The 16,732-nt window shown below is 49.1% G+C and overlaps 1 protein-coding gene across 1 annotated transcript in view; it reads right to left on the bottom strand.

The window, feature by feature from the left end:
• DOCK6 (dedicator of cytokinesis 6) overlaps window positions 1–16,732 on the bottom strand; it is a 130,996-nt gene that overhangs the window by 94,989 nt on the left and 19,275 nt on the right. The window contains 1 exon segment of the mRNA XM_048487532.1: window positions 4,868–4,997. Coding sequence (XP_048343489.1) covers window positions 4,868–4,997 — 130 coding nt within the window.

Genomic DNA, 16,732 nt, shown 5'->3' with positions numbered 1-16,732 from the left:
ACGGGCCTCGGCCGAAGTGCCGCAGAGCTTATCACCGGCCTAGGGAAGAACCCCGAACTGGCCGATATGCTTAAGGCTTGCCAGGATATCGGATCTTCCGCCCATCAGGCCAGTCTCCTAGCCGCAGCACTCTCCACCGCCAGGGGACAGCCTCAGGGCGAGTGCTTCAACTGCAGCAAGCCAGGACACTTCCGGAGGGATTGTAGGTTGCCCTGTGGGGGGGCCTACAACCCTGACAGAGGGGGGTTCTCCCCCAGGAGGCAAAGGCCCCCGGGAAAGCCCAGGACCAAATGCCCCCAGTGTGGAGAAGGCTTTCACTGGAGAAGCGAAAGTCTGCCAGGAGTTCCCTCACCCGGGCCTCTCCCCAGCCCAGGACCAAGGAGGAGAGAATACTGAACCCAATTCCCAAGAACCGAGGCCCTAACCCAAACCAGCCTCCTTCCAGTGGCATCTCTCTCTACCTGCACCCAACCTCTTTCCCTCAAGTTCCCCCATGAGATCCTCGTTCAAAGCTGGCCTCACCTTGTGCACAGCTTATCCTATTCCCTCGGAGGCCGTAATTTGGATTAGCTTTGCCCAAAGCCTCCGCCGCCGAGCAGGGGTTGTTTGTCATTCCAGGGGTCATTGACTCCACACACCAGGGAGCCATTCACATTCAGGTGTGGACAAACATCCCGCAGGAGTTGCCCAGTGGGATCAGCTGCGCACAGCTGATCCTCCTGCCCCATGCGCTGCCCGCCACCGAGTCAATAAAGGCCACGAGCCCGCGTAGCCATCGAAGCGCAGCTGGCACTACCTGTGAGCGGCAGTGGAGACGCTCTATTGGTAGCTCCCGGCCCGCACTCTGGAGCTCTCGCCATAGAAGGGTGTCCGCTCAAGGGGCTTAGGGGACACCGGGCGCCTAACGTGACCGGCTATCCGAAAGCAGCCGAGTGGCCTGATCAGTGGCCGAGGCTTGCCCGCGCATTTGGGGGGTGGGGGGAAAGCAAACTGCGAGACGGAGCATCCATCCGCTCACGGTCCGCAGTCCGGGGCTCGAGCGACAACTCACAATCCGCCCCATCGTCTTGGACATCCACGTTAACTTGTGGGGAAGGGATCTCATGAGTCAGGTCAAGACGACCTTAGTCTCGGATGGGTAAGCCCACTCCCACCACTTTCCCTTGAATGAAGTGACGGTCGCTGCTCAGAAGAAGAACAGATAGCAGCCGGCCACATTGAGATCTCCATCTCCCAACCCTGACTGTGTTCCCTGTCTCAACCCCAGGGCGCCTGCTCTGGAGCTCTTTTCTTTCCTCTCTCCCTTCTTCTAATTTTTCAACCAGCAAAGGCGGGAGGGCCAATTGGCTGACTGGCCCTCCCTGGGTTAAAATCTGGGCCCGGCCCTGGTAATCAAGAGCACCAAGCCAGGACAGGCCCCAGGTTAAAAGGGGGCTGGCCGCCCATTATGCCCCTAATGGCCAACCTGTTTGGGTTATGGCTGCCTAGCGCCTGGCAACTGTATCAATATCATGTTAAAGGCCAGAGGCATTTAAACCGGGCCTTAAGGAGTGGTTTCGGTGGGTGGCAATTCCCCAAGATACTCAGGTGCGGTCCCAGTCTCTGGCCGCTAGGTTTGCCTTAACCTTTGCGGTCACGGTAAGTACATCCACCCTAAGACGAAACTTCCTCCAGTCCTTTATCCCAAAGACCAACCCCCAAGGGTATGATTGTCTTGTTTTTCTGATGCATCCCCTTCTCTGAGCACGCTTCCAAAGTTCCTTTGTCCTACAAATTAAGTATGCATACCCACAATCCCTCGACGTGTCCGCCAGCCACCCTCCCTCCCCGGGGGCTCTAATCGCCGCCTCTTACGCATTTTGATGACGTTTTTTGAAGCCAACTCCCCATAGGAATCGCCTGCCCTTCGTGCCTCCTGGCCATGCCCATACAAATTAAAGAAAGGGGAATAGGTGCCCCCCCTGACTACAACAGCAGTGCCACTCACTATAATCACTTACTTAAACTTAAACCTTAAACCTGCCCCCCATGGAGAGGCACTTCGGGCAATCAGAGCCTCTCCCACACGTCCAGGTCCACTACTCACCAGCCGCAAGCATTCAAGCTTGGCGTGGACCCGGCCCTCCTCATAACCTGGGGAAGGGGCAATGCTTCAATCCTTTTCCCTACAGGTCCCTCTGTGGATAATAGCTCGCTATGTCCTGCCAGCTCATGGAGGGTAACCAGAAGAAAACCAACCCCATCCCAGAGATGGAGCGGATCTCTCTGGAGGACCTCACCCCTGCTGCCTCGATGGAGGAGCGGCCAGCGCCTAAACGGTCCGAGGACCCGGATGACCTGGGGGGATACAAGGCAATGACTGTACCAGGCTCGGGAGCCGCTGCAACAGCGAGGCTGCCCCCCAGACGCCCGAGGATCTCTTCGCCTTGCCATCTTTAAGTGTTATTACCAAGCTACCCGCGAGTCACCATCATCTGCATGCTCTGTTGCCTCCCTGCCGGTGGCGCTCGGTCACCCCCTCTTGGATCTTAATCAAGCCAACATCTGGGAGCTGCTCATGTCACTGCCAACGCCTTCGCCCCTTTGCTCAAAGCCAATATCTGGGGGTGGGAAGCTTGCTGAGCTCCTGCCTGCTTCCCATCTGCAAAGCCCCTGGAGACTTCCCTTGGGGAGTCTTGGCCTGAGCTCCCCTTCAAGGAATGCCTCATCTATCAGGTACTCTATGAGCGCCGACTGGGGACCCGTCATTCAAACCCTCCCTGGTGGTGCTCTCTCCCTCATCACTAAAACTCTGCCGCCAACCACGCAGTCCAACACTTGTGCCCGGCCATCATCGGCGCGCGTCGCTGGAGCGCTAAGCCGGCCCGAACCTTTCACCGGCTCGGCCAGTTGGAACTGGGTATCATATGGGAGGACATTCCCCCCGTGCAGCGGGAACATCCTGCCCTCTAAAGGTTGGTTTTGGACTTGCGGGGAGAGAACCTTCAACTACATCCCCGCTCGTCTCTTCTGCCAGGACTCTTTGCTGCCTTAGCCGGGCCACCATCGCTTTTGCCACAGGCTCCTCGCCTGGAGCCTGCGCCGCCGTCGCTCCACCCTCCCTCTCGGACCTGGGCTGCCGGAGCTTATCGCTGCTGCCCTCTCCGGTGCAGAATACGCCTCCCTCGCTGACCTCCCTTGTGGGAGTCCCCGGACTCGGACTTACAACGCCAAGGACTGGCTGGGCCGCTTGGGCCTGGCGCCCTTGCTAAGTCCACACCCCACCTTGGCCGCTCTGGGATGCTCTGGGCTCCGAGCAGCAGGAGCTTCACAAGTGACCCTAGATAATCGTACCGATATAGATTACTTGTTGTTGTTGCATCACCCCAAGGCTGTAGAGAATGTAAATCATAGGTGTTGTTTTAATCGCTCTGATAAATCCCATCCTGATCTATATGAAAGTGCATGAATTGCAAGATGTTGCATCTAATCTGAAGTACAATGTGTTGCCTCACTGGTGGTCTGTCTCTTTGGAGCTGGCTGCCAGGAGGATGGTTAAGTTCTGCTGTGCCACCCTTCATTATTTTGACTGTATCCTTTGTTGTTGGGTCCTGCCTTGTTCAATGTATATCTGCTTTTGCCTGTAACGTTTGTAAGAAACCCTTGGATTTTCCCCTACGCCGCGAAATCCAGGTTCTCATGTTACACAAACAGCTCAGCCAGCTCGAAGGAAGTTCCTCGGGAGGCAAGCATTCCCCTAAATTGCCTCCCAACTGATTCGGGCTTCCTTCCTAAAACGCAGGGAATGGGGAGATGTAGGGGTGAGCCCGCAAACCCAGCAGGCGAACTGTAGAGATAGCTTCGGAAATGCCGGTGCCAAAAGAAGCTATGGCCTTCTGGGCGCACACGCTCCTCCAACCCCCGCGCCCCCATGAGTCACGGGCCATGAAATGCCTGCCTCGCGCTCACAAGGTGTCACATACACAAGGACAAACGGGCTCCTGCCCTGAGGTGAGGATTAGGACCTAGACGCTGATGCTTTCCTTCCTGCATCGTGAGGCAGCCCGGGAGCGAGATCACTACATCACATGATGATCTCCCGTGCTTCCCATCTCCTCCCACCTCCGGGCTCCCGCCTGTCCCACCCCTTTTACACTCTCCTAGTGAAACCCCTGGGAAAAAGGTGCAAGGGACGAGCACACGGCAGAGTTGCCAGGATCACGGGATCCCGCGCTTCCTGCTACTGGCTCTCTCCACCAGATGATATCTCCGCGTCTCGTCTCTTCCTTGCGGTGTCGCGGGCACGACTTCATGCGTGAAGAAGTGTTTCCTTTTATTAGTCCTAATTCTTCCCCCCAGCATTTTCAATGAATGCCCCCTGGTTCTAGTATTGTGAGAAAGAGAGAAAAATTTCTCTCTGTCGACATTTTCTACCCCATGCATAATTTTATAGACTTCAATCATATCCCCCCTCAGACGTCTCCCCTCCAAACTAAAGAGTCCCAAGCACTGCAGCCTCTCCTCATAGGGAAGGTGCTCCAGTCCCTCAATCATCCTTGTTGCCCTTCTCTGCACTTTTTCTATCTCCTCAATATCCTTTTTGAGATGCGGCGACCAGAACTGAACACAGTACTCCAAGTGCGGTCACATCACGGCTTTATATAAGGGAGTGACAATCTTTGCAGTTTTATTATCAATTCCTTTCCTAATGATCCCCAGCATAGAGTTTGCCATTTTCAACTCCTCCACTCCTTGCTTCTGGGGAGGAGGGGGGGAGGCAGCTGAAGGTATCCCCAATGTGACCCCCCCATGGCTTTTCCCTCACAACACCTATTCATGTCCCACCATTGCTCCACCCCTCAACCTTTGCAAGTCCAAACAGACATACTGGATTGCTGTGACTGCTGTGCTCCTCGGCTCCCTCATCCAGTTCAAAGTCTTGCCTGGGAAGCTCCTTCTGCTGACGCCTTTGCCTCTCAGTGGTGCTGGTATTATACATGGTGCTCAGTCTTTGGTACCTGAACCAGGGCAAAAGAAGCCAGCGAATCATGGCAGGCAGGGGATTCCGACACCATCAGTAATGCAGAGGAGATGCAGACATATCACTTGGTTTCAGGCGTTGTTCTCCAGACAAAACCTGAGTTTGCCTCCACCCCCCACTCCCCCAGTATGGGCTGCCCCCCTCCCGCTCCACGACCAAACAATGATTTTTTGCCAATCCAATCCAAAAACCTTTATTAGGCATAAACCAGAAGTACCATACATTCCAAATACAAAAACAGGATCATTGTTATATATCATGTAGAACATGGATTTAAAATGTAGCAACTGCTTCAGAAATTTCTACATGAGGGCTGTTCAATAGCTTAGAAATTTTTAGTTTGTCTGAGAGAAACATAAATTCTAGAGGTAGTAAAGCTTCCAGATCTGTTCTAATATCATTATACCTCGAACAGTAAAGCAGGATATGAGGGATTGAGTCTATAGCGTTGGGACAGTACCGACAGCAACGCTCACTTTGTGGGATGTTAAGGAAACGACCTTGAAGATAGACAGAGGGGAATGAGTTGCACCTTGCTCTTGTCGTGACCCATCTGCACTTATAATTAACAAGCTGTTCTAAGTATACAGCAGGGCTAGATTTCGGGGGTGTGATCCCAAAGTATAGAGGGGAACAGGAGCTTTGTGCAGCACTCAGGAGAGATTGGTATTCCTGGTCGTACAGTCTGATCTTTAGATGATGGTAAATTTCCGTGGCGGTAAGCATATGAAGAGACTCCCATGAGAAACCCAAGGAGAAGATTTTGATTTTTTGCACCAGCTCACAAAACACCTCCCACCCCCAGCAAAACATACATGGCTCTCTCCCCACCAACTCTCTTTCCTAATTTTGTCCTCACACCAACCCTATGAGGCAGGTTGCTAGCCTGAGAAACAGCTCCAAGCCAATGCAAGTGGTTATTAAGCATGTCAATCTGTCACAAATCACCCCCAGCAAAACATTTCCAAACAAATGTCAGCATCATCTCTCACAAGACACCTCCAGTGCAATCCACCTCCAAACAGCATCACTTTCAATGGTGTTTAAATTAGGGAGCCCAGATTCTTCTTTTAAATCCACCTTAAAGGGAGAATCTGGGGTCCCCAGTTAAAACAACATTGAAAGTGATGCTGTTTTGGGGTGGATTCTCCCCCACCCTGAAACATCATCACTTTTAATGTTTAAACTGGGGACCTCACATTCTTCCTTTAAGTCCATGCCAAAGGGATTGGATTTTAAAGGAGAATCTGGGGAAATTTGAAGGATGCCTACTGTCAGGGGCGCAATTGTTAAGCTAGCAGCACCAAAATTTCAGGGTATCTTTAGGAGACTCTCCTGATGATTCCACCCAGGTTTGGTGAAGTTTGGTTCATGGGGTCCAAAGGTATGGACCCTCAAAGGTATAGCCCCCATCTTGTATTATATCCCATTGAAAAGAATGGGGGATAGGGGCACCCCTTTTGGAAGTTCATAACTTTGGACCCCCTGACCCAAACCTCACCAAACCTGTGTGGTATCATCAGGAGTGTCTCCCAAAAAAAATCCTGAAATTTTGGTGCTGCTAGCCTGAAAACTGAGCCTGCTGCAGGCCACAAACTAAAAAACGCTAAAAAATACAAAACACACACAAATGAACCTGAAATTTTTGCACGCCCCCCCCCAAACTAGGGGGTGCCCAGGGACATGGGGTACCCCCTGTCCCTAGGCAAATACGCCATTGTTGTTCTCCTCACTCTGAATCCTTCAAGCAACTTCGCATCTCGTCAGAGCCTGCTACCAGCTGCTTTGTGAGGGTCCTACTGGCTCAAATAAGATGTCTCCAGAGAGCAAGCTCAGTTGTCAGAAGGAACTTTCAACTGTAAAGGAGCCAGTGTGGTGTAGTGGTTAGAAGCCATGGACTCTTAATCTGGACAATTGGATTTGTTTCCCTGCTCCTCCACGTGAAGCCTGCTGGGTGACCTCGGGCCAGTCACAGTTCTCTCCAAACTCTCTCACCCTACGTACCTCACAAGCAGTGGTGGGATTCAGCAGGTTCGCACCACTTCAGCTGAACCAGTTGTTAAAATGGTGCTTGTAAACAATCACTTGTTAAATTATTTGAATCCCACCACTGCTCACAAGGTGTCTATTGTGGGAAGGGGAAGGGGAAGAGTTGTAAGTTACTTTGAGATTATTTACAGTTTGAGAGAAGTGGGGTATAAAAACCAACTCTTCTTCATTTCCCAGATGATGGATGCTAATAGAGTGTTATTGGGATGAGATTTGTCTATCTACTGTTAGTCTATTACTATTTATGTTCAATACTCACAATGTTTTATACTACTGATACACCTCTCTACAGGTGTATCAGTAGCATAGAGCATTAAGGCCTACAGACCTTAATCTACCTTGGGACATCTGCAAGAAAGTCAGGATATAAATATTTTAGCAAACAAACATCATTCACGCAGTGAACACAGGTGACCTAGTCCTTTGTCTAAAGCAGGGGTAGGGAACCTGCGGCTCTCCAGATGTTCAGGAACTACAATTCCCATCAGCCCCTACCAGCATGGCCAATTGGCCATGCTGGTAGGAAAATCTTGCTGTTCTAAGGTGCTACTGATTCAAATCTAGTTGTTCCACTGTTGACCAACCAACCCAGGCGGTGGTATCTTCTGAAATTCACTTCTTGTGTGGTTCAACATCTATTTGAGGTTCTGTGCCCCTACAGTGCAAGACTCAGAAGGATTTTAATTAGGAAGGAAACAGAAAGCAGTCCCATTTTACAAAGGCTTCCAAGGTAGCCATTGCAAAGGCATGGTTAAGTGACCAGTGGTGGGATCCCAAATTTTTAGTAACAGCTTCCCATGGTGGTGGATTCAAACTGTGGTGTAGCCAATGGGCTGGGCAGGGCACGGCTGGTGAGCTGGCCAGCACTTGTGGTGGGGCATGATGCAGCCGCCGCACCGGGGTCCTTGGCTGGAAACGCACGCACGCAGGCGCAGGCTGCACGCCGGTGCACCTCCTGCTAGACTGCTTCAAGCTCTGCGCACTACTGCTGAGAGGAGGGGCAAAACTAAGGCAAAAATCACGTGGCAAAATCACCCATTAGTAACCCCCTCTCGGCACACACCAATAATTAGTCACCTACTCTCGGGAACCTGTGAGAACCTGCTGGATCCCACCTCTGGTTATGACACTGTTGGAAATGTGTCACTGTGTACAGTGGGTGGTCAGTGGCTATTGTCTGCCAGAGTGAAACAGGAATCAGAGACAGTAGCAGGAAACTCAGAGGAGGAGGAATGCGACTGGTCTGGCCAAACAGCCGTGGTTGTCAGCCGCATTATTTCACATGGCTGGCAGTGGTGGCTTCTTTTTATCGGCAGCTGGTTCCTGAGAGATCACAGATTAGGGTGCAGAAGACCAGTATCTGTATACAAAACAGTAGAGGGGGGATGGGGGCCAGGTTTATTTCTTGAGATGTTGGACTTCCTTTCCGCAAAAGTTGTGTTTGATACACAGGTGCAGCATTCCATGTGATGTGCCTCAGGGTTTGTCACCTAAACGTGTATCTAATCTGGAGGAACTGGGTTTGATTCCCAGCTCTGCCGCCTGAGCTGTGGAGACTTATCTGGGGAATTCAGATTAGCCTGTGCACTCCCACACACGCCAGCTGGGTGACCTTGGGCTAGTCACAGCTTCTTGGAGCTCTCTCAGCCCCACCTACCCCACAGGGTGTTTGTTGTGAGGGGGGAAGGGCAAAGAGATTGTAAGCCCCTTTGAGTCTCCTGCAGGAGAGAAAGGTGGGATATAAATCCAAACTCCTCCTCCTCCTCCTCCTCCTCCTCCTCCTCTTCTTCTTCTTCTTCTTCTTCTTCTTCTTCTTCTTCTTCTTCTTCTTCTTCTTCTAAACCCAGCAAACAAATTGTGTTTTTTTGCCAGTGACTATTTGCACGAGCCTGCACAAATCTGTGTTTACCTAACACTCTCCACAGGACAGATTCAGTGTACTTACTAGTGTAACCCCTGTGTCAGAATGGGATGACCCAGAAAGGGGTGGAGTCTGAAAAGAAGCAGAATGCTGCAGAACTCATGAGGTTGGAGGAAGCGAGGCTACCAGGCTGGGACCTTGATTGGTTTTATTAAGCCCTTAACACCTTGTTTAAGGTAACTGCAATGTTGTGGGGAACTAGTGGGAAGGGAGTTTTTTTTTTTTTTTGCTATATTGTAAATGTTAGAATTTATTGTTTCAGGGTTTTTGTGTATGTAAATGGTGAGAGTTTTCTGGGAACCTTCATCATCTTGAATCCCGTTCACCAAGCCTTTGAAGTCTTCAAAACCAACCACCAGCAAAGAAGAATTGGACTTGGCAATACTGCAGATCAAATATAAGGACTTGAAATGCAAACCTGAACAGGACTTTGAATTGTAAATGTTAAATGTTGATGTTTAATGTTATTTGTAAAGAGAAGTAAACTGTTTTGTTTAAATTTGGTTCTTTGCAACTCCTTCCAAGTACTGCCCCACAGAACCCACAAGCTGAGGTTACACTAGCTCAGGCAAAAATAAATGTTCTGGATTTCCACCAGGGCGTATCTATGGGAAATAGCACCTGGGGCAAGCTCTCAAATCCCCAACCATGTCCTGGGTCAACTCCCCCCCCCACGCTGCCCCAACCCCCCTTTGTGATCTTTAATATTTGCAGAGTTGCTGAGTTGTGGTGTCAGCCAGCTGCTTCGCTGCCTCCTCCAGCCCACATGTGAGGTGGCCTGCCATGTGAAGCAGCGGGTGAGCAAGGGCAGCTGGGTTATTTTCGGCTGGGCCTCCTGGGAGGGCAGCGGCATTGCTCTGTCAGCATTGAACTGCTGCCTGGGCCGCTTCTTCGCCCAGCCACCCTAAGTTAGGGAGGGCCCAGCCAAGTGGGCTAGCCATGGATTGCCCCAGCCCTAACTTCTGCCAAGATTCACTCGCTGCCTCTCCTGTGGGCTGGAGGATGGGGAAGCAGCCGGGTGACCCGGCAACTCTGCCCATTTTGGGGTATCCTACCAAAAGTGTTTTTTTACAGGGTGGGGGAGACTGGCCCACGACTCCTCAAAACATCTCCTTAACAACTGGTATTCGATATACTCTCCTCTGAATGTTGAGGTTCCACTTAGCTATCTTGGCTCAGAGGTTTTTTTTCTTAGTATAAAGAAAAAAAACTATGTTTTAAAAAGTGACATATAAAACAAACAAACAAAAATCCTCAGCATTCACCGAGGCACATAGCCTTCTGAAAATGGATTGTGGCTCTTAAGCGTAATTTGAAATGGCTGGCCATTAATAGCCTTTGCCTGTTTTGACCTTAAGACCAGTGAATCTCTGGATACTTCTCCACCGAAATTTTTCTCTGCATGGAAAGCAGGAAACGCTTGCATTAAAAGTCATTTTGAATTCTGACCCTGTCCTCTGGAGTATTAGCTAACCCTGCTATTTTGGTGTCATCTGCAAATTTGATTAGCATGCCCTCTATTCCATCATCCAAGTCATTGATAAAAAATATTGAATAGCACTGGGCCCAGGACAGAACCCTGTGGCACCTGCTAGTCCAGTGATGGTGAACCTTGAGACTGCGCCCAAACTGCCACCCAAAACCCACTCATTTATCGCAGTGCCAACACGGCAATTCTTAACCTGAATACCGGAGGTTTTAGCTTAGAAAAAAATGGTTGGCTCCGAGTATGGCGCATTTCGGGAGGTTGGTGGTAGTCGGTGGCTTTTGCTTTGAAACAACAACTGCAGTAACTCTTCCAATGGGTGGATTTCCACAACTCTAGAAGGGTTTACTCAGAGGCAAGTCCCATTGCTAGCAACCGAGCTTACCTAAGGTAAAAGGATCGCGACTTTAGTTCTTTGCATGCAAATCAGTGTGGTTTCACAGCTTCTCCGGGCTTCTTACACTGCTTCCCCAAAACTAGGTTTTAGGTTTAATGCTAATAATCAAGCCCAGTGGCCCAGGCCAGCCTAGATGTGCGCGACTCTGTTTGCACGCGTTCACAGAGATGTGCTCTTGAGGCGCCACCTCTGGCACCCGTAAGTTATAGGTTCGCTAATTACTGGCGCTTAGTCACTTTCCAGGAGGAAGATGAGCCATTGGTGAGCCATTGATGTCAATCGTATCCAACAGCAATTACAATTACATCAAAAGAAAAAAAGAGAAGAAAAAGTATACATATAGCAAAAAAATGATATAATAAAAGTAAACAATAGAGGATGATAGCTATAATTGTGAGCAGTGAATCGATATAATGATGAGCATTAATTGCGATCATTATAATAATTAATCAGCATAAGTAACAAGATACCCTTGCACAATACTTGATAAGCATGATAATCATAGACAACATTGTAAGGTAACCTCGTAATGAGATAGAGACTAGATGAGAAAAAACTGGTATGGTGGATTACTGTTATAGATTGCTAAAATATATTTGATTTCTTTTGGGAAGTTTTGTATCATATCTCCATATATTATAAAACAATTTTTCCTCACAGTCTTGTCTCTACGGGAGACATTAGTGGGGATATTGGGGGACTGGCTCTTCTTTGGGTTGAAATTGATCATTGATAGGACATTGCAGACCTCTGCCCAACCTCACCCTCGATTTTCTCCCCTCTCAATAAAAGACAGTTCCAACCAGTTTAATGGTTGTGCAGAGGGCGCTGATGACTCAAAAAAGGTTCTGGCTGGTTTCATGAAATAGGCTGGAGAAGAATCGTGCCCAGTGTTGCAATCGAATCAGCCACGGAGAAGGAGAAATGAGCACCAGCTGATGGGTCTAAAATATGTCAACAGCTTAAAGTAAAACAAAATGAAAACAAGAAGGCTTAACTCTGACTCAAAGACACTTAACCAACTGATCAAAATTAAATCGAAAGAGTTTTCAGTTAAACATACTAAGAACTTCCTGCCAGAGTGGTTCCCCAGTTCCTTGGGAGCTGGTGGGGTCTCCATCTTGAGGTTTTGAAGCAGAGGGCTGATGGCCCATCTAACAGCAAAGAAGAATAGTTGGATTTATACCTCACCACCTTTTGGGTCTCCTGCAGGAGACCCAAAAGGCTTACAATCTCCTATCTTCCCAACTCACAACAAACACCCTGTGAGGTAGGTGGGCTGAGAGAGAGCTCCTACAGTTGTGACTAGCCCAAGGCTCCAGTTGGTGTGGGTGGGAGTGCACAGGCTAATCTGAATTCCCCAGATAAGCCTCCACAGCTCAGGTGGCAGAGTGGGCTTTGTCCCCAGAAGGTGGGGCTTGTGCAGCCTCGCCTGAGTGTCCTGACTGCGGAACTGAAGACCGCTGGCCTTGATGGCTGAAATGCTGCTGTGCTGAAGGAGACAATGCTAACCTGCTGCCTCCTCGCTTGATGTCACTCCAGATTCACGTTCTACAGCAGGACTGCAAACGCTTGTGTCAAGACAGTCAACAGCTTCCAGGAGAGGCCGCAGAAGGAGGGAAGAGAGGGCCATCCAGCTGGAGCAGGAATGCAGACAGCTCAGTCCGGGTCATAGAAGAAGAACAGTTGGCATTTATACCCTGCTTTAGTTGACATCAACCACTACACCACAATGGTTCAGCATAATCCCAAACTAAATATATGGGTGTTTTGGGGCATATTTGGAGCAAATAGCAAATGGCTTAGAATTGTAAAGAAATTGACTGTCACTGTTAAGAGTGAAGTGATTACAACTACAGGGCCTTTAAATGTTTTAAATCCTACTTCTTCCAAAAGCACAGGTGATATGTGTTGTCTAAGGCTTTGTAGCTGGAATCAAGTGGGTTGTTGTGGTTTTTTCTGTAGCTGGACATCAAGTGGGTGAAACATCAAGGGCTAAACATTAGGAGCAAAACTACCAGACCATGGTCACACAGCCCAGAAAACCCCCCATCAGCTAGGGGACATCTTCGCTTCCATTTACCTCTATGACAACCTTTGTGAGGTAGGCTGGGAGTGGACGATCGGTTGAAAGTCATCCTGGCCGTGAGTTTCCTGAGAGGTGATTGGCTTGCTGTGTGATGTATGAATGTCCATCATAGCAAGATTTCTTGTACATACTCGTTTCTAAGCCCCACTTCTCACTTTCCAGTCTCCCATTAAAAGTGCTTGGTGACCAATCTCTAGCATGACTGTTAATTTGCTTTGCTGCCAGAGATTTGCCAGTGAGCACTGCTTTGCCCCAGAGATCTTCCCTCCATCCCATGGCCCTCTCCCTCATGCTGCTTTTGAATTGCCCTCTCTATTTTTTTTTTCGCTGCCAACTGCTTTAAGTAACAGAAGAGAGGCTCACTCGCCAACACCAGCCTCTAATTCTTTGATATTTTGAGATATTGATATAGAGAGCTTGGAAGTAACATCAAGCCTCTGTCTCCGGGCGCAGCAGCAGCAGCAGCAGAAAAAAGGTTAAAGGGAGGGGAGAGAATATCTGTCTTAGGACAGTCTCCTTTTTCGTTGCAGGTGCCAACCAGCAAACAGGCAAAGCCAGTGACTGCTGGTATATGTGCTTTGCACCACTGTGGCTCCCATTGAAGGGCCTGCCTGAGAAAGTCAGGGCAACTCCCATTTTTCTCCGCCTTCCACAAACAATGAAAACAGAACCATTCAAAAAGCTTTCAAGGAGCCCCGGCGCGAGAGTGGTCAGCTGCAGTACTGCAGTCCAAGCTCTGCTCAAGACTTGGAGTTCAATCCCAACAGAAGTCAATTTCATGTAACTGTGCCTGTCTGTGGGTGGGTGGCAGGCTGGCAAGGAGGATGGTGGTTTATTAATGCTTGTTACTTTTGCAGATAAACTGCCCCTCCTCCCTTCCCAGGACAGCCTAGCCACAGATCTTATCTGGGGTGCACTGTTCCCAGGCGGTAGTGCTTTGAAGTGGGGAATGTAGAGGCTGTTTGGCTCTGGGGAGGGAAGCAAGCAGGAATATAGGCAGTGGTTTGGAGCGGAATCTTCAGATTCCTCTTTGCTGATGTTTGGCCTTCACTGTGAAATAAAAGACTTTTAGAACAAATCTACAGTTCTCGGATTATTTTTGGGCTCGAGGTCTGACTGACCTCAAGATTGACTCCAGCCTTCTATCCTTCCGAGGTCAGCAAATGAGTACCCATCTTGTTTGTGGGTAGTGTAGACAACTGGGGAAGGCAACAGCAAATTACAGCAGTGGTGGGATCCAAAAATTCCTTAGTAACAGGTTCCCATGGTGGTGGGATTCAAACAGTGGCGTAAGCGCCAATGGGACTAGGTGGGGCACGCAACGGGGCGATGGCTGGGCATTCAGTGGGCGGGGCATTAATAATTTCTCTGTTGCATGTAAAAAAAACTCTTACTGTTAAAAGGTCCTAATTTCCAGCTGCTATCTTTCTGTCCATAATTTTTTTAAAACTCATTCTCTAGCAAAGTCCTATCGTCTATTGCCAACAGAAACAACTACTTCTCCTCTAATTGACTGCCTGTCAAATACTTCATACTTTCAAATACTTAATTTTGTTTCTAGAAATCAAAAGAAGGATACTTTCCTTAAACCAGGAACTTGACCATATTTCTAAAACAGGTTTTTAAAACAGCCCAACAGGGAGAATTTTCCCGTTTTCTACCTTCGCTAACCAGCCACATAGGAAACAACAGGACTTTACGGTTTTTGGACCTAATGGAATTTCCTAATCTTGAAAAGCGGACCCAATTAGTAACCCCCTCTCGGCACACACAAATAATTAGTAACCCCCTCTCGGGAACTGGTGAGAACATGCTGGATCCCACCTCTGCTCTACAGTGTTTTATAGTTCCATGTAGCTTTTCCCCCAATGGCCTGGACACTCAGGAGACTCTGGCACTGAAGACTATCTCCAAGATGAGCCACCTCCCTTCATCCGGCAGCCGCAACCACCGGTCGTTGTACCTTGGCAGCAGAGGCGTACATAGGGAAAATGTAGCCCAGTACAACATCTGAGTTTTCTGCCCCCCACCCCTCGTATGGGCAGCCACTCTCCCCCACCATGGCCAAACAATGGTGGGTTTTTTGCACCAGGTCTTGAAGTCAGTGTATGGACCCGGGTGGGGGGAGGAGGAGGGGTGTGTGGGGTGATTTTCTGCCCCCCACGTGACTAAATAGCCATAGCCCAGGGGCATTTGGCCCCATTTGTCCCCCTGGGTGGTACGCCCCTGCTCGGCAGATCTCATCTAAGGACCCGCTCTGGGTGCTTCCCCACCGGCACTGAGAGTGTGATATACAGGCAGCCCCCAATGAGAACTCTCCGGTCCACTCACACAAGTCGTCCCAGTGCTCCCAGTGTGTAAGGGAGCCATGGCCGTCCAGATCACGCATTACATTTACCCACTAAAGTAGACCTGTCAGCAAAACCAAGAATAGTCCGGCTGGCCTACCTGGTTGAACCGGCTTCCAGGTGAGATCAGGGCCCTGCGGGACTTACAAAGTTTCCGCAGGGCCTGTAAAACGGACCTGTTCCGCCAGGCGTTTGGCCAGTCGGGATGATGTCAACTCCGCCATAAGAACGTCTGGCCTCCCGTGGGTATATAAAGGGGGAGGGAGGGGTTGAAGCCATCTGTAGTCTTGCTATTTTATGTATTATTTTATGTCAATTATGTATTATTATGTTTTAAATTGTTTTATTATTGATGGACACCGCCCTGAGCCTTTGGGGAGGGCGGAATATAAATATAATAAATAAATAAATAAATATTACACGAGCGCTCTAAGACCCCTTCCGCACATGCAGAATGATGCGCTTTCAATCCATTTTCACAATTGTTTGCAAATGGATTTTGCTTTTCCGCACAGCTGCAAAGTGCATTGGAAGTGGATTGAAACTGCATTATTCTGCATGTGCGGAAGGGGTCTAAGTATATGCGGCCTATGCCTGAGCCTTGGGGTAGGGCAGAATATACATTTTTTAAAAAAACTATGCCGAGAGAGAGAGGAGCTGCCAGCGCCATTATCGGGGGCACAGAGTGAAGAAGCCCCCCCCCCCCGTCTCTCACACTGTTGCCTGCCCACCTGCTGAGGGCCAGCAGGAGGAAAGGGTTTTTCAAAACAGTGGTGCTCCCATGGCGTGATGTCAATGCAGGCCCAATCCTACGACGAAACCCAAATCCTAGAGGAGTGCACTGATGCCATACCACTGGCGCAGCATTGTTTTGAAAAACCCTTTCCATCCTGTCACACCAACGACTTTAAATCACTTCTAGGTATTCGTCGCGGTGCCATTTCCCCGTCCTCCCAAAGAAAATCCAGAACATCCAAAAAGTAATTGCAGCACAACAAAAGGCGATGTGGCACCACAGGGGTTAAACAGACTAGAGCAAGGTGTAACTCTTTTCCGTCAGTACATCTTCAAGGTCGCTTCTCTAGTATCCCACAAAATGAGCGTTGTTGTCGATTTTGTCCTGATACAACGGATTCACTTTCTCATATTCTGCTTCACTGTTCAAAATACAACAACATCAGAACTGATTTGAGAACTGTATTACCAACAGGATTTATGCTCCTTTCTGATAAGTTAAAAATGGCTAAGCTTCTAAATAACTCTAATGTTGAAATCTCTGAAGCTGTTGCTATATTTTTACTCTGTGTACTGCAAGTTGTGCAATAATGATCTTCTTATTATATCTGGAATTCTGGACACACACCGTTTTTTATGCCTAATAAAGGTTCTGGATTTGGGTTAAACAGTTTGTTGTATCTGTGG

The sequence above is a fragment of the Sphaerodactylus townsendi genome, linkage group LG03, assembly GCF_021028975.2.
Source record: "Sphaerodactylus townsendi isolate TG3544 linkage group LG03, MPM_Stown_v2.3, whole genome shotgun sequence".
Lineage (NCBI taxonomy): Eukaryota > Metazoa > Chordata > Lepidosauria > Squamata > Sphaerodactylidae > Sphaerodactylus > Sphaerodactylus townsendi.
The sequence above is the reverse complement of the archived record's forward strand: the minus strand, read 5'-3'. Positions and strand labels throughout refer to the sequence as shown.